General features: G+C 34.7%; 1 protein-coding gene across 4 annotated transcripts in view; it reads right to left on the bottom strand.

Moving 5' to 3' along the window:
• The window catches only part of LOC108139219 (calcium/calmodulin-dependent protein kinase kinase 2), a 133317-nt gene that overhangs the window by 27761 nt on the left and 87245 nt on the right, over positions 1-18311 (bottom strand). For all 4 annotated transcript variants that reach the window (XM_041708545.1, XM_041708544.1, XM_041708542.1 and 1 more), the window contains one exon: positions 13926-14280. In XM_041708545.1, the coding sequence (XP_041564479.1) occupies positions 13926-14280 (355 nt within the window). The remainder of the gene's footprint in view (positions 1-13925; positions 14281-18311) is intronic.

The following is an 18311-nucleotide window of genomic DNA, read 5'->3' as shown; positions in this document are numbered from 1 at the left end:
TTATGACTCCACCTTTAATTCGTGCATAACATAGCATAACATAACATAACATAACATAACATAACATAACATAACATAAGATAACATAACATAACATAAGATAACATAACATAACATAACATAACATAACATAACATAACATAACATAACATAAGATAACATAACATAACATAAGATAACATAACATAACATAACATAACATAACATAACATAACATAACATAACATAACATAACATAACATAACATAACATAACATAACATAACATAACATAACATAACATAACATAACATAACATAACATAACATAACATAACATAACATAACATAACATAACATAACATAACATAACATAACATAACATAACATAACATAACATAACATAACATAACATAACATAACATAACATAACATAACATAACATAACATAACATAACATAACATAACATAACATAACATAACATAACATAACATAACATAACATAACATAACATAACATAACATAACATAACATAACATAACATAACATAACATAACATAACATAACATAACATAACATAACATAACATAACATAACATAACATAACATAACATAACATAACATAACATAACATAACATAACATAACATAACATAACATAACATAACATAACATAACATAACATAACATAACATAACATAACATAACATAACATAACATAACATAACATAACATAACATAACATAACATAACATAACATAACATAACATAACATAACATAACATAACATAACATAACAGACGACCTAAGGGAACAAATAGACGAAAACAATGTTACACTCTTAGTTTTACTGGACTAAAGTAAGGCCTTCGATACAGTAAACCATAATGTCCTTTGTGCAAAACTACGTAATATGTTTATGTTTTCTAAAATTTCTGTCAATCTTGTCTTGCTCTTGCTCTTGTCTTCATATGAAAATGTTAATCGTGGTGTACCCCAAGGGTCTGTGCTTGGTCCCTTAACGTTTACCTTATATGTTAATGACCCGATATCTGAATGTAATGTACACTTGTATGCTGATGATGTCCAAATGTACGTGAGTCGTCCTTTAAACAGAATAAATGAGTGTATAGATGTTTGTAACAGAGAACTTGCATGTGTAAATGAGTGGGCCCGCAACAATGGACTTGGGATCAACCCATCAAAATAAAAATGTCTTGCCATAAGTAAACGAAAGATAATTCTTAATAATTTGCAGGCACTGAGTATAAACACTAACCATATGGTTAGTGGTATAAATAACACGCCACTTGAGTACGTTGAAACAGCTGTAAACTTAGGTTTCACATTCATCAGAACTTTTACCTGGAATGATCATATAACAAAGTCGGTAGGGAAAACATATGGCATAATTAGGACATTATCCGTAACTAAAAATTGCCTGCCCACCCATATACGTTTACTAATGGATAAAACCTGCATTGTTATGGAGTAGAAGTTTTTATACCCTTGCAGAGGGTATTTAAATTTCAGTCAGAAGTTTGCAACGCAGTGAAGGAGACATCTCCGACCCTAAAAGTATATTTATTCTTGATCAGCATCACTAGGAGAGTCGATCCAGCCATGTCCGTCTGTCCGTCTGTCCGTCCGTCTGTCCGTCCGTTTCTACGCAAACTAGTCTCTCAGTTTTAAAGCTATCTGCATTAAACTTTCCCAAAAGTTGTCTTTCTATTGCAGGTAGTATATAAGTCGAAACGAACCGGATTGGACGACTATAGCATATAGCTCCCATAGGAACAATCGAAAAAATAAATAAAAATAAATTATAACTTTGCTGTTTTTTAATTTTTTTTTTAGTTCTTCGACATATAGTAATGGTTAAATATTTCAGAATAACGGTTTAAATTTCATCAAAATCGGACGACTATAGCATATAGCTCCCATAGGAACAATCATAAAAATAAATAAAAAAAAAATATAACTTTGGTGTTTTTTAATTTTGTTTTTAGTTCTTCGAGATATAGTAATGTTTAAATATTTCAGAAGTACGGTTTAAATTTCATCAAAATCGGAAGACTATAGCATATAGCTCCCATAGGAACAATCGTATAGCCGCCATAGGAACTATCGAATAATTAAGCTGCAAATCATAATAGCTTCAATGTTTTTAAACATACACGCAAGTAAATCATAATTTTAACGTTTTCAAAAGTATTTAGTTTTTGAAATAGCTGCAAGGGTATATGAACTTCGGCTTGCCGAAGTTTGCTTGCTTTCTTGTTTCAAACACACTTTGACACTATCAGTAAAAACAAAATTAAAGTTATATTTAAATGCTTATCTAGGTATATATTCAACCTACCACATAGAATTCACGTATCCGAATTTTCGCAATTTTCGTATCTTTTCGAATAACTGCAGCTTACATCCTCTAGAAGAGCAAACAATCTTACTTGCATAAAACCTATATCACTGACTTCCGAAAGACAATTTTTATTTAATGCTATTCGATCATGGAATCAGCTCCCCATCCATCTTAAAAATATTAGCAGTGCCACGCAATTCAAGATAAAATTATTCACACACCTTAAAAATACTATTAAGTAAATTAAAGTAAAAATAGAAGGCGACTTAGGTTAGTTTTTATGAGAATTAGTTTTAAGTATAATGTAATAATTAAATATTTGAAACTCTTAGAGACTAGCGCATTAACTTATAAGTTCCAAATACATAATAATAAGCAACAAAGACTACCTTCACAATAAACAATCATTTACCACTTCTAGACAAACCAATAATATTATCTGCATAAGACTTAGAAGATCTTTTTCTGAAAAACAATTTTTAATTTTTCCGTTTCGATATTGGTAGGAACTATCCAATGGCTTAAAAATCATTAAGAGTGTTAATAGCTTCAAAGTAAAATTAAATACATATAATATAAATATGAGAGAAAATTAAATTAGTAAATTGTCATTTAACTGAATTACTCCCCGAGATTTTTTATTTCTATTTTGTACGATTTATCCCATCTTTACAGGAGTTTTCATAAAATGGAAGCGCACCTTAAAACGCCTATCGGTTAGAAAGATACAGTATTCGAGTAATGTTGCTCACAGAGTTGTGCCTCGTCAGTATGTGTTTGGGGAGCTGTTTTGTATTCCTCTACTTCCTCAAATTTGTGCTTCAAAGAATCCTACTAAGATAAAATTAATATAGTATATTTGCACTCAATCTGGATTATCGTACTTAAAAAAAATCCAAGATCAAAAATTCGTACTATGAGTCCATTTTACTCAGTTTGAGTACAACATTTTCAAGAATGAACAAACTCGAAATGAGATTCTTCGAAAATAAATCGGCCAAAAATGTAACTAACATTTTTTTGCATCTTTATTGTTTGTTTTACATACATTTGTGAAGAAATTTAATGTGAACACGAGCGTCGGTCTAAGTTGTCCACTGGTAGAGCTAAATTGATTATTTATAAACATAATTATTCATAATTAAATGTTATATTATTAATTTACGTGTTAAATGAAATCATTTTACTTACGAAATATTTTTATGAAAAGCACATGCCTCGACTGAGAATTGAACCCTGATCACTAAGCAAAAGGCGCACACATATTTTCTTTGAAAAGGCGAATTCGTATTTTAAGCAAAATATTTGCGGAGTTTTTTAGAAATGGTAAAGATAAATAAGCATTAATAAAATAAAAATAAAAACAACAAAAAAAAGAATCACACAACTCGAAGTGCATTCGGAACCTCAAAACCTTGGGTGTTGGCTTCCTGGTCCGGACATCTCAGACCGCTAGACCACGGATTTTGAGTACATATTGCCTCATTATAAGAACATATTTTCTCAAATATATCCTCAGCTTAAGTATTTTTTCTTAAAATTAGTGCAAATATTCTTAATTTGAGTTCTTGGGCAAAATCTGTACTCTAAATGAGTATATCCTCAAGCTGAGAAGTCAAATTCTCAATTTCTGAACGTCAGAATATTCTCTGTGTATAAGAACATCAATTGTTTGATTAATATCATGATGATATCTGGAATGTCCCGTTGTGAAACATCAATAGACTTGGTGTGTTGTTTAGTGCAAATTCTTTTGATTTAGGAGAAGTTCGAAGACCATTTGAAATCAGACACGTGGTAAGACGTTTTGTAAAAGTTAAAAAATTTAGCTGATGGTTTGAGATACGCGGCATATTGCTTACTGGAGTCACTTATCAGTTTTCTCGGAAATTTGGCTCTGAGGTCAGCATCCATCCTTGATCTGTACTTATACGGTTTCCGTGCGCGCAATTAGGGACACCCTTGACTAGCTATGTGTTCTAAAACCAGGTTATGCTGTCTTAGGCTCTATCTTAACGAAAAGGGCTTACAATGGTTGATATAATGACTGCCTGAGTCACAGTTACGATGAACGATTTTGACGAAGAATCGATTTAGCGTCGCTTGTGATCGGTTGTGTTTATCTTGTGCTCTGTGAATTTGTAAAGTATTAATTAATTTCTGAAAGTAGTTTTTTTTTTTATAAATCTGCGCTCACTATTAGAGTTTTTATAATTTTGCTTTTAATTATCTAATCCCTGTGCATTGTTATTGTAATTTCATTCTCTTGTGTATGTTTTGCCAGTGCTTTATTTTGTAACATTGCTAGAAAAGATTTTCTCTCGCGCTCTTCCGCTTTTGCATTTACATCTGTTTTTCCAACTATCAGGAAAGATTCTTTTATTATTTCTCTCCATAAAAAGGGAGGAAAGCCGGATGTTCAAAATTATAGAGGTATTTATAAATTGTCTGCAACTCCTAAAGCATTTGAGCGCTGTATTACTTCTCATTTGCAGCTTTTGCGTTCCTCACTAATATCACCTTATCAACATGGTGTTGTTAAGCGAACCTACTTGAATTGGCATCTTTTATAGTTAAAAAACTTAATATTAAAATTCAGACTGATGTTATATATACAGATTTTAGTAATGCTTTTGAATCTTAAAGCCATTCCCTTCTTTTATTTAAATTATTCAGCTCGCGTTTTCTTTTAACTTGGATTTAAAGTAATTTGAATGGAAGAACTCAGAGGGTTATTTTTCAAAACGCAGTTTCCAATATGATAAACGTAACATCTGGAGTGCCTCAGGGTAGTCATTTGAGCGCATTGCTATTTACTATATTCATCAATGATCTTCCTTCTGTCAAAACACATTCTCGAGTATTAATGTATGCTGATGATGTTAAATTTTGTTTGACTTATAATAATATGCAATCAGGTTTTGGTTTACAGTCTGATATTGATTGTTTTCAGAGATGGTGTCAGTCTAACTTCTTAAATATGAATTGCCTTAAATGTAACGTAATGACTTTTTATAGGGGTACGGACCGTATATATTTGGTCAACGATTTAGGAGTTCTTCTTGACCAAAAATTAAAATTCGACTATCGCGTGAAGTCTTCTGTAAATAATGCTATGAGTCTTCTTGGGTTAATTAAGCGATGGTTACAATAATTTGACGATCCTTATACAACTTAATTTTTGTTAAATTCCCTTGTCCGTCCTTATTTAAACTAATGCACTCCCGTTTGGAGTCCCCAATATCAATTACACATTAATCGTATTGAGTAGGTATAAAAAAATTAGTTCTTTTCGCCCTTAGTGGTTTGAACTGGGATCAAAACTTAAGGTTGCATTCTTACTCTAGAACATAGTACTAGTACTCGTGTAAATCGTAGAATTTTTAGCATTTTTTTTTACTTTTGCCTTTAGACCAACCCCCAACTCCCATCCACTTAACTTGCCAAGAGTACCTCAAATTTTAGACTGCATGAACCCTTTTGTGTTCTTTGTAATATTTATAATAATCTAAATCAAATTTGCATTTCAACCTATATCCCTGTCTTAAAAACCACAATTTTAACATATTTGCAACGAACATAGTTTTAGTTTTTTATAAATGTCTCTATATTATGTTATTTGTGTTTTCCTCGAGAACCTCATAGCTATGCTAAAAGGGCCCGCGCGTAACAAGCTCGTACTTGATTTCGTTGGGCCACTAGTCTGTACTGTTTATATGGCATCAACGTTCAAAAATATATGTTTGGACTTGTTTTCTTAATAAGTATCGATGAGACGACTGTTCGTGAAGGCGCGTTATCGCCCCTCAAGAAATTTACAGCAGTGTCAGTAACTTGCAGCACTCTTAACTTTTCAAATAAATGCTTTTAAAACCTTTTTGGGCTTACGATTCTCGATGGACTGGAAATTGGCAAGATATTGACGGGAGGAAGCACTATGGTTAGAACCACAGTTAAGGCTGTGGGAATGTCCGTATCAGTAATTTTTAATTAACTGCTGTACTTGGTTACAATGTTTGGTAATGTTCCTGAGCTGTTACTTTCGTTGGTTAAGAAATAACCAGAGATGGGATCTCACGATCAAGCTTTTTCTATCGAGAAGTGCCATTCACGGTGAATCGCAGGATCAGCTGTTTGGCATTCACCAGACAGACGCTGAGACGTCATAAGGAAGTCTTCCACTTTACTCCCCCCAGTAAACGGTACGGCTGATTGCCGGACCAGGAAGTTGACAATTAATTTAGGAAACGAGCTGGTAGCTGCACACGCCGTCATCCTCGCGATGTCGTTGATGTTGGCTGCGGAACGTTGGTTGCTGGAGATGCAGCTGGTGTCGTCGGCTGATTCTATGCATGCTCTTCAATGGCCTAGTCGTCAGGCAGGAGTGCTGGCTTAAGTCGATCCTTGCTGACTCTTAGTCGTTTGTTTTTCACTTCCATGTCGAAAGATGTGTCCTCTCGTTGTAGGACAAGATACGGTCGATCGTACAGCGATTTTAACTGGCGCGTACGGTGTCGTCTATGATGAGCACGGCTGCAGAAGCTTGTGGACAAATGAGGTTCTTGTTGCAGCGTTGTCTGAAGTTTGTGGTGCCTGAAGCTGCGTTATGATGTTATGCAGGCTCTTGCCGAGGTCGGAATGCAATCTTCAATCCGGCTTGTTTCAAAGAGGTCACCCGGCAGCCGTATGGTAGTGCCGTACAGCATATCGGCGGGCGATGTCTACGGTGCTCTGACATTTCAATGCTGTGCGATGAAAGCGCTCAATGACACCATTCGACTGCGGGTGGTATGGTGTATTCCTGCTCAATTTTACGCCTAGGATGCGCGACAACTCTTTGAAAAGGTCGGACTCGAACTGGAGTCCTTGGTCGGTCGTGATCCTCACCGGTACGATCCATCCCTGCAGGAGTGCGAAGTCTTCAGCAGTGATTATAGTCAGCCATCTGCTGAATCTGTTGATGACCGTCAAGCAGTAACGAAAGCCATTGGCCGGGGGTAGCAGGCCGATCAGGTCTAAATTAATGTGTTGGAATCGGGCATCGGGCACATCGAAACTGTCGAGGGCGGTTCTGTTGTAGCGGTGTATTTTGCATCGCTGGCACTGAAGGCAGGGCAGGCCATGAGACGATGTCCTTGTTGAAGCTGGGCCACACAGAATGGGCCATACCAAGCAGTACGTCGAATATGGTTATTCGCATTGGCGACGGAATGTATGGGCGAATACGGGACGACAATACATAACAATATACGCTGATGTTAGAGTTAGGCAGCTGAAGTATACGCAATTGCAACGATGATTTGCCTGACGTCGTCATCCTCTTTTTGTAGGTGTGCGCCATTGTCTATGTTGATCTGCTCGATTCCCGCAATGCAGGATAAGGTGTCTGCAACGCTGTTAGCGGCACCAGTAATATGCTCGATTCGACTATAAACGATAACTGCCTCTCCTGTCGTGGCGATGCTTTCTCGGGATCCTGCCGAAGTGCATATACTAGTGTCTTGTGATCGGTAAAAATGGTGCAGTCGCGTCCTTCCATGAAGCTATTGAATTTGACGACCTGGAAAATTGGTAGCAGCTCCCGGATGCAGTTGCCCTTCGTTAATATGGTGAAGCGCTGCACCGATTGCATTATTGTTGGTGTCGACATGAAGAGCAAGGGGCGCGTTGGCTATTGGGTGCGCCAGCCGTGTTGCAGCGCGGAATCCTCGGTCCATACCAAAGGCGATTGGACGTTCTTCTTGTTGCCAGGGATGAGCTCTTTAAGAATGCTTTCAACGACGGCTGTTTGCGGCAGAAAACGGCGGTAATAGTTCAGCATAGCAATGAATCTCCGCACGATTTTCACTCGTAGATCACGTCGGGTCACCAATGTCGAAGTGTCCGTATCACAGGGACGGAAAAGAATCTCACAGCTTCATAATATTGATTGAAGGCAATTAAACAGTTAATAGAAGTCATGATTAAAGAATGGGAAAAATTTGACTATAAAATGCTCTAGGGCCGAACCAACGCGTCCTAGAAAAACACTTAAACGTTCTACTTAGTAACGGATGTTCAATTTAAAAAATATTTTCCGGCTTATAAATGGTAACTAGATTTATTCTTCGATATTATAAACTTGTACTACTTATGTTCTTCGTTTTAAAATATTGTTATATATATATATTAAAAACTTTTAATTTTTATTTTAAATTAAATTAAATTTTTTGGTGCAGCCTTCAAATTTTTCTTGTTATACCATAAAATGTGCTGTCCTACTTATTTACGGTTATGGTTGATAAATACTAATTATAATTAACATTTATACTATAATTACTTAAATCGACCGTGTTTACAATCTTTTACATTTTTTATTTAATTTTTAAATTTCTATCGTTTTGCAGAAAAGTTTATGTAGCAATATTTGACCCCAATCCATTAAAAAAGATGTGAGGAGTCGTAAAACTCCCCACAAATCCCGATACAAGGCGAATGAGTCGAGGATGCTGTGTCTTGGACCTACGCAAAGCCGGTGCCACCCTGGACCTTGGTGTCACATACAAAATTAGCCAAGAAACGAACGATGTGCAACGTAAAGCCATATCTGCTGTATCTACATTAAATTTTAAGATTAATCGTTATATTTATAGATTTTAAGTTCATATTTTAGACTCCGTAATCGCAATTGACTTTGCGTTAAAAAAAAAAAATCAAGGTATATACATACATTGAATAATCACTGAAGTTGGTGAAAAAAATCAACTCACATCCGTTGGTGATTTTAACTTACCTAACCACTTCTAGTCTCACTCAACTGATTCCAACCTTTATATTCCAAAGATAGGTTTTTATTATCCAAATCTGTTGATAAACTTCAAGATTGACTCAGCTTATCAATTCAAAAGCTATATGGGAGCTATATGCTATAGCTATATATATACTACCTGCAACAGGAATACAACTTTTGGGAAAGATTCATGCAGATAGCTTTAAAACTGAGAGATTAGTTTGCGTAGAAACGGACGGACAAGTACTCGGATTAACAAAGTCCGTTTATTAGCTATGAGAGAGTGAGAGTCAGGGATTTTTTCTAACGATTTGCATAGCGTTGCCAACCATCTAAAATTCACTTTGATTAAAAAGAGTTGATATTTTCATAAATTTTTTTTTATTGAATAGTCCTAACATTACGCTTAATTTGTGTGTTCATTTGTATGGCTGTCCCGGGAGCGCTTGCAGAAGGCCAATTAACAGACCCGATTTTTCGGCCTATTTTTCGATTTAGAAAAGTATAGTGGCAACGTTGGCTGTGTAGCACGAAGTTCCGTCATGCTGCAACCATATGTTATCGATTTCTTTAACTTCCATTCTAGGAAGAGAAAGTCTTTCTGGATAATAAAAAAAATATTTTAAAAATATCAACCCGATTATTCAATGCAAAAAAATATTTACAAAGTATCACTGTGTCAAATAATGCGCAGACAAAACATAGATTCTCGATTCCTAGTGACACAAACAAAAAAAATGATTCCACTCAAACAACTAAGTCCACTTAAGTCTATTTATGTTCGTCAGGCAAATTGTGCTGAAGTGGTCAAAAAATAACAGACCAAATTTGCTTAAATAAATGTCTCGTCTATAACAAGAAAGGAAGCAAACATCGGCAAGCCAAAGTTTATATACCCTTGCAGCTATTAAACGAATTAGATGTTCTTTACAACATCTAAATTTTGATTTATTCGCGTGTATGTTTAAAAACATTGAAGCTATGATGATTTTCAGCTCATTTATTAATTTTATTGCTTTCTGATTTTGATAAAATTAAAGCGCAATTAAACAATTTTTTAAAAAATTAAAAAAATAAAAAAGTTACATTTTTGTTTTCATTTATTTTTGTATTAATATTTAGTTTGTTTTCATGGCAGCTATATGTTGAAGTTGTTTGTTTTTTATGGGAGCAATACGATATAGTAGTCCGAAACGGCTCATTACGTCCAGCAACTGAAGGAAAAATTTTGGGAAAGTTTTATGCAGATAGCTTTAGTTTGCGTAGAAACGGACGCAGAAATGGACGCACAGACTGACAGACGGTCGGACAGACGGACTTGGCTAGATCGACTCTCGTAGAGATGCTGCTCAAGAATATGTATTCTATAGAAGGTCGGAAATGCCTTCTTCACTGAGTTGCAAGCTTCTGACTAAAATAATAATACGCACTGCAAAGGTATAATAAGGGGTAACATAAGTGGGACAAAAGGCAAGTAAATGACGAACAAGATCATCGATCACTGACCAAGTAACTCGACACCGGAAAAATAAGTTACTACACCTACCAACTAAAAAGGACTACAAGTAATTATCAAAGGAATCGAATCAACAGTTGCTATCGACGAGATAATAGCTGGACTTCATGAAAAGGGCTTTAATGTTCAAATAGCTAAGAACATAACAAATACAAATAAAATGGCCCAACCAAATGCACTATGGCGCCAACGATCATTTTTTGTGGCATTAATTAATAACTCTTGAACGAAGCAACATTTTTTAATTTAAGTTTATAATACAGGAAGGAAGATACTTTGATTCAAATGGTTAATTTTTGGTTAATATTAAATTTGTTTATTGTTTTTGTTTATTAATTTAAAGTTTTGCTGGCTCGAGGTCAAGGTTTTTTTTTGGTGAAAAATGAAAAACAAAGGTTTTTTATTGTTTCCGATATATTTCGGTGGCACTTCGGCAACAGTCTTCGTGGCAAATTATTTACACGTCTGCACCGTGGGAATTGGAGATTAAACATTTTTGTTTTTTATTGTAAAGACATTGGTAAAATATTACACTTTTGAAAGAAAAAAATGGTCGTGGGCCTCCCTTTTCTTCCATGAAATCGCAGTTTTTGTTTTTTTCCCAAGTTTTATTTAAAACAAATACAGAAATAGTGCTAAAAAAGATTAAAAAATCGGTAAGAACTTCTTTTTGATGAATATTTTATATGCTGCATATTTATTGTTCTAGCCGAATATCCTAATAGCTTCACTAGAATATCTATATTTGACACTTTTTGAAGCTTAGACTTTGAGGATAAAAAAACGATTTGACAGCGCTCGATTTACGCAGCAGCAACAGCTGACATAAAAAGCTGATAGCTTAACAGTAATGCGTTCTGATAAATTTTATTATTTGTAACAACTGTGGGCGAAACCCCACTGCCACTATAAAGGGTGCACTGTCGATAGAGAGCTAAACACTCGCCAAAGCCAACAAATAATTGCATCTCAAAACCCAGTCCCACGACAAAACTTTTTGAATATACCATCAACCCCGGGAGTTTCTTTTGCTCAGGAGTTACAACAAGCCTCTAAGCAACTCAGCCTCTAAGCCTACGCTTCACCAAACTACTGCAGAAATAATGCAGAAACAGACATTTTATCAAGATTCAAAAATTAATTAAAAATTATTGTATGCGACAAATCATCCTGATGAGGTACTGGCATTCTGAATAAGAATCGCATCAGGCATTATCAATTGTCATTGTTGGCTACAGCCTATTTACACATCAATACCTTGACGGTATTGACCGCGTTTCTCCATTTCCGAAGCAGAATTTGTTAAATTTACCTGTTAGGTGACCGCTTTGTAGCAGCTATAATGCAAAACGCATAAAGGCTGTCCGAACAGTTCCTGTAAAGGAGACATTGATCAGTATAAGCGTTATAAGCGTTAAACTTTATAACTGCTTATAAACCTTCCAACAGCAGTCGTGCTTCTAGGCATGTTAAATAACTGCTACGCAATAAGAGAAGGCTTTGACGAAAGTGACCCATAAATAGCCTGACAGGAGATTCGGCTATCAAAGATATTTGAAGAGCTGCTCCTAAATCGTATCAAGCAATACCTAGAGGCCTATATTGCCATTATAATGCACCAATTTGGTTTTTTCGAAAAACACGGAACCATTGAACCTCGGAGATACGAAATGCATTTGAACGTCGAGAGTATTGCTCCGCTGTTTATTTTGGATGTCTCCCAAGCATTTGAATGCGTTAGGTTGTACGGCTTTATTCATAAAATTAAAAAAAAAACTTCCACAGAACACCAAAAAAATATCTACAAAAAAGCAGTTTCGCAGTACGATACAAGGATTTTATTTCTGAATCTCATCCAGTTGAAGCTGGAGTACCCCAAGGTAGTAACTGCATAACATTTACACAGCAGATCTGCCGACACTAATACTTACAACATCATCATTTGTTGATGATACTGCAAAATCAACGCAAAACTCATCAAGTCATCTTGTGCTTAAAAAAAATTACTAGCATATTGGTCAAACACATGTAAACGAGCAACCGGAAGACAACTTTTGGGAAAGAATCATGCAGATGACTTTAAAACTGATAGACTTTTTTGCGCACAACCGGATGGACGTTTCACGTCAACCGGCCCAGAGCTCTGCCAAAAATTCTACTGAACGAAAATTGACTTATTATAGCTTACAATTTTCGTCAATCATACCCTTTCGAATACACTGGTATTGGATAACTGCAGTTGGTTTTGGTGCATTTGAATACCTGTATATTTCTAATTTTTTTCCGAAGGAACTTTAAAAAAACGAGAATTTTGAATTTTAATCACAGCAGATGCTGGTGAAAATCTTTTTGACAGAGATCGCTGAACTCTTTCATGCTGCTTTTTATTGTAATAAAATTATTGGATACTTTTGTAGTGCGTTTTTGCCACATCGCCATCCCCGCATAACCCTGAAGCATGGCTACAGGGTACCTGAGAGCAGGTTTTCACATCCTATGCAAAAAAAAAAAAAAAAAAAAAATTGATCCGCCATATTGGCTTTGCCATTTTGAACTTTAAAAATCTGACTTCAAATTCGTAATGAGCGACTCCAAAAACCCCCGAGTTATGAATTTCAAGTGAATTCATTAACTTTTAAAAAATTGATCCGCCATATTGGATCCGCCATTTTGAATTTTAAAAATCTGACTTCAAATTCGTAATCACCAACCTCAAAACTATAAGAATCAGTCATTATCCATCGAGATATACTGTTTTTCATAAAGTATTTAATATATTTGTTTGCTAAGTCCACAAATACTTGTGCATTTAGAGTCACAGAAAGGACGCCATTTTGAATTTTTCAAAACGCCACTTTTCATTCGAAAGGGTATGAATTGATGAAAATTTTTAGCTATAATTTTCGTTCAGTAAAATTTTTGGGCAGAGCTCTGGGCCGGTTGGCGTGAAACGTCCCATATATATTTTATATATATATATATTTTATAGGGTCGGAGATGTCTTCTTCAATGCGTTGCAAACTTCAGACGGAAATTATAATACCCTCTGCAGGGGTATAACAATCCGGTTTGAAAATGGGGATAAAATTAATTTGTTTTCTGTTGTCAATAAGCCCAGCTGACTGACAATAATACACATGTTAGGATGAACTCTTAAAACACTAGAAAGATTTTAATTCTTCCGCTGGCGAAAGTATTTTTCGTCTTAAGTACTAGGCTTTTGAATAGAATATCATTTTATAAAAAATGCGCTTTGCCAGAGTTAGGAAAAATATTAATATAACACTTTTTTACTTACAATATTCCAATCCAAGTAAAGATTCCCGAAATATACACCAAGCTCTTTTTTCAGATAACGGCTTATCTGTTGGAATTCTTAGAACTTCACCTTGCTTTACCAATTCAAAAACCATATAAAGTGAATCCTCAAGTGGGTCATCCAACACTTCAACCAGCTTTACAACGTGGGGATGGTCAAGTTTTTTTAAAACTGCTATTTCTCTGTAAACCCGATCTAACGGTGATGTTGCTTTCCTGGGACCCCGGCGCATAAGTCCAGCTTGCCGTAAGAGGCGCTTTTTCGAAAGAATTTTCATAGCGTAATGTGTTGAGTCTTCTTCGGAATAAGCCAACTTTACGAGACCGTAAGAACCCTATAATGGCATAAATAAAAATGTATTTATGTTGTAAAGTGTTGTTCTTAAATATAAATTAAGGCTAAGAAATTTTGTCAGAAATTCCTGACAATGGCATTAAAGGTCCATCCAAAATTCAAATTGGGCTGATTTAAAATTTTGTTATTTTGTGTTATATTTTTTTTTAGTCTACAAATACCAAGTTAATTGGAGTTAAACTGAAGAAGTTACATTGGTTGAAGCAATTCGAGCAGCGTTTTTTTTTACTTTCGAGTAGTAAAAACTTAAAGTCCAAATGCCATTTGTGGAAACGGTGAATATTCTTGCGCAAAGGTATCAAAACAATTTTAAAATTTATTACATATTTTATATACATAAAGCAAAAGGTAATCCTTTAAGAGCTTAAGAAAAATTTTTTTTGTGTTTTTTTTATTTAAAAAATAAAATAAGGTTTGGCTCCTAAGATGAGTTTTAGGCTATGTAAGGGGCAGGACACAAAGAGTCCTAATTAAAATTTATATTTCTAACCTTGTTGATGTTATCTCTAGCGTCCCACAAAAGAGCCATCTAAACTGTTTTAAGGAGAATTTTGTTCATTCTTTTCAAGTCAGATAAAAAATAACGAAAAATATTTTAACTAAACATTTTTGTATATGTTTTTTATTGACATTTAAAGAATATAAACAAAAAAACCAACAAAAAATACGAAACAAAATTCGCCGAGAGTGGGGTCTTCAAAAAAATCCTGGTTGACATGGTTACAAACCTTTTAGAGAACGGAAAAGAAATCAAATAAATTCTTCATTGATTAAGATGTTACTATCGAGTTGACTTTTTCAAAAAAATGTAAAATAACAAAATGGACGTTGGTGCACTAAAAGGGGTACAAACATGTGGCTCAACGAAACATAGCACGAGCTTGTTACGCGTTTTTAAGACATGGATAGATGTTGAAATGCAAATTTGACTATATAGATTATTATAATTATTACAAAGAAAAAGAAAGTTCATGCAGGCCAAAGTTCAGAGGATGGTAGTTGCGGATTGGTCTGAAAGGCACATTTAAAGTTGAGCGGCTTACCAATTCTATGGACTCAATATCACCTCTTACAAGTTGTGCATAAAAATAGTTCCAAGCCTTCTATGATTTACCAGAGAAGGTAAAGTAAGCAATAGTAATCTACTAGAGCAAGAAGGCAACCTTACGTTTGATCCCAGTTCAAACCACGAAGGGCGAAAAGAAGAATTTATTTTTGTACCGACTCAATACCAAACAGAAGCGCAATATTCTAAATTAGGACGGACAAGGGAAGTAAATACTAATTTAGTTGTATAAGGAACAAACAATCAAAATCAGAGTGAAAACCGAAACCCGAACGCAAATTATTTTAGCACAAACATATTTTAACATTATCAGCGTAAATTAATACTCGAGAATGTGTTATGTCAGAAGGAAGATCAATGATGAAAAAAGTAAATATTAATAAACCCAAATGACTACCCTGAGGTACTCCAGATGTTACGTTTATCACATTGGAATCCGCGTTTTTAAAAATGGCGCTCTGAGTTCTTTCATTCAAATAACTTGAAATCCAAGTTAAAAGATTATTCGAAAACCCGAGCTTATCTAATTGAAATAAAAGAAGAAAATGGTTAACAGAATCAAAAACCTTACTAAAATCTGTATCAGTCTGCATTTTATGATTAAATACTTTAACTATAATAGATGTCAATTCAAGTAGGTTCGCTTAACAAAACCATGTTGATAAGATAATATTAGTGAGGAACGCAAATGTTGCAAATGAGAAGTAATAAATCGCTCTGCTTTGCATACAATTTAGAAATATCTCTATAATTTTAAAATCATCCGACTTTCTTGTTTTATGGAGTGGTAAAAAAAATATTTTCAAGAAAGGAACTGATTTTGAGGTAGACAATTGAAACAGTTTAAGAATCGGTTTACAAATTGTTGAGGCATAAAACCTAAGCACGCACCCAGTTTAATTGTACTATTGAAGGCAAGGCAAAGTCTTTTGATTTGACATTTACAGAGTTTACAAACATTTACAAAGTTATAAAGTTGCTTCGGATAATTTGAAAATACGGTTTTACACCGGTTCAAATACATACACTAGCATTGACTGTTAAGAACAATAAAATCCAATAGAGCAACCACATATTTTAAAAAATCAGATGGCTTGCCCATCCTTTTGTACTTATTGTAAAAGTTTGTTTTTAGGGTTTTAAGTCTTTGAAGCTCTTGTGTAAAGCACGAAGGTCTGTTATGTCTTGGAGGAAGACTGTCAGAAACGTATTCAATAAATAACGTGTTAAAAACTTTATAGAATAATTCAGTTTCACTTTGTCAAGTTGCTTTCGGAAATCAAGTAGTTTAGCTTATTAAAGTCACATTTACGGAAGCATATCGTTTTAGTTTGTTAAACTAAATAAGAATAGGTATCATGGCACGGCTGGGAAAATGTGAATTCTATTGTGGGATGGTATCGGCCCTCTGGGACAACTAGAGGGTCGATTCTAGATACAACGACCTCGGACGGATCCAAAACAAAAGCCCGGTTCCTCGCCTTAAATTGCCTACTCAAAGAGTTATGGATAAAGCTATTGTAATGATAGGTCTAGAAGTCCATAAACAAAGTCATGATCCGGCAAAGTGTGTCAGTAGGAAATGATCAAGATATATCTGGGAGATTAAAATCTCCCAAAAACAATCAAATGATCCCTTTCAGAAAGTAGAGATGGAACATTTAGTAGCACACAAATGATGTTCATAAATTTAAATGTCAGACCCAGGGGGGTACATAAAAACGGTTACAAAAATAGATTAGGCATGTAAGGAAACTTATACACTAAGAAATTCTAATCAGTCTGAAATATCTCCGATGTAAGACTGGAGTTAACAGCAATAAGCACCAAACCTTCCCAATGTAAAAAGCGATCAGATACATAAAAATATATATAAAAAAATAAATTTAAATTAAAAAAAAACAAGAAGGGTTTAATACTTTCGCAAGCCGAAGTTTATATACCCTTACAGCTTCTGCAAAAATTAAATATTTTTTTAAATATCTAAATTTCGAATAATATGCGTATATTTTAAAAACATTGAAGCTATGATGAATTATTAGAGCCTTCCTATGGCAGATATATTATATCGTTTTCTGATTTCTATATTATTAACTACTATTACAATATCCAGGAAAAAAAAAATTGATAAGTTAAGAGATTGTTCAACTCATTTTGTTCACGCCAAGAAAGCGTTTGTATTTTCTGCCGGTGTAGAGCTACAGGTCTCTATCCGGAGTCTCTACCCTAATTCCACAACCATTTCATTTAAGACATATATCAAGTGTGTGATAAAAAACTTTAATCCAGCCACAGTAAAATTTTCGGAACTCAATTTTCCCTCCAAAATTTTTGTTCATTGTGTTCCCGCTGCGTTCGTTTTTATTTTATACATAGAGTATTCCTATACAGTCCACTGCTCAAATAATTTGTCCGAAAAAATAAATACCCCCCGGTTAAATAATTGTGTTTCTTTAAAACAAACGCCCAGCCATATACATATTTTTTAATTCTCCACAACATATTTACTGTTATTTTTCAACATTTACATACGTTTTTCAAATGAACTGCGTGAGATGATTTGGAAGAGCCCTGTTCAATTTGTTCTCTGAGCTGAGCGGCAAGCTTTTCATACACAGAATATTTTTGACCGTGTTTGAAATTGAGGATGGACAACGTATCTGCGGCAGCATGTATCATATGCTTCCTCCTCATTATCCCACAATAGTCGCAGCGTACCTTGCAGGTAGATAAGGTTAGAATAGCAGCAGATGAATTTTCGACGCGGGCCTCGATTTGGCTCAGACGATTGAACATTGAAATAAACTTATTTAAAGCGACGGTTGCCATTGCGGATTTAGATTTATTTATGATTGGACTCGAAAAATTAGACTTGTTTTTTTTTCTCAATCCCTGAAAATACTAGTCTGTGAAGTTTAGGAACCAAGTGGCATATATACTGATAT

The sequence above is a fragment of the Drosophila elegans genome, unplaced genomic scaffold, assembly GCF_018152505.1.
Source record: "Drosophila elegans isolate 14027-0461.03 unplaced genomic scaffold, ASM1815250v1 contig_257, whole genome shotgun sequence".
In the NCBI taxonomy this organism is placed as follows: domain Eukaryota; kingdom Metazoa; phylum Arthropoda; class Insecta; order Diptera; family Drosophilidae; genus Drosophila; species Drosophila elegans.
Note: the sequence above shows the minus strand (reverse complement) of the source record. Positions and strands in the feature narration are given on the sequence as shown.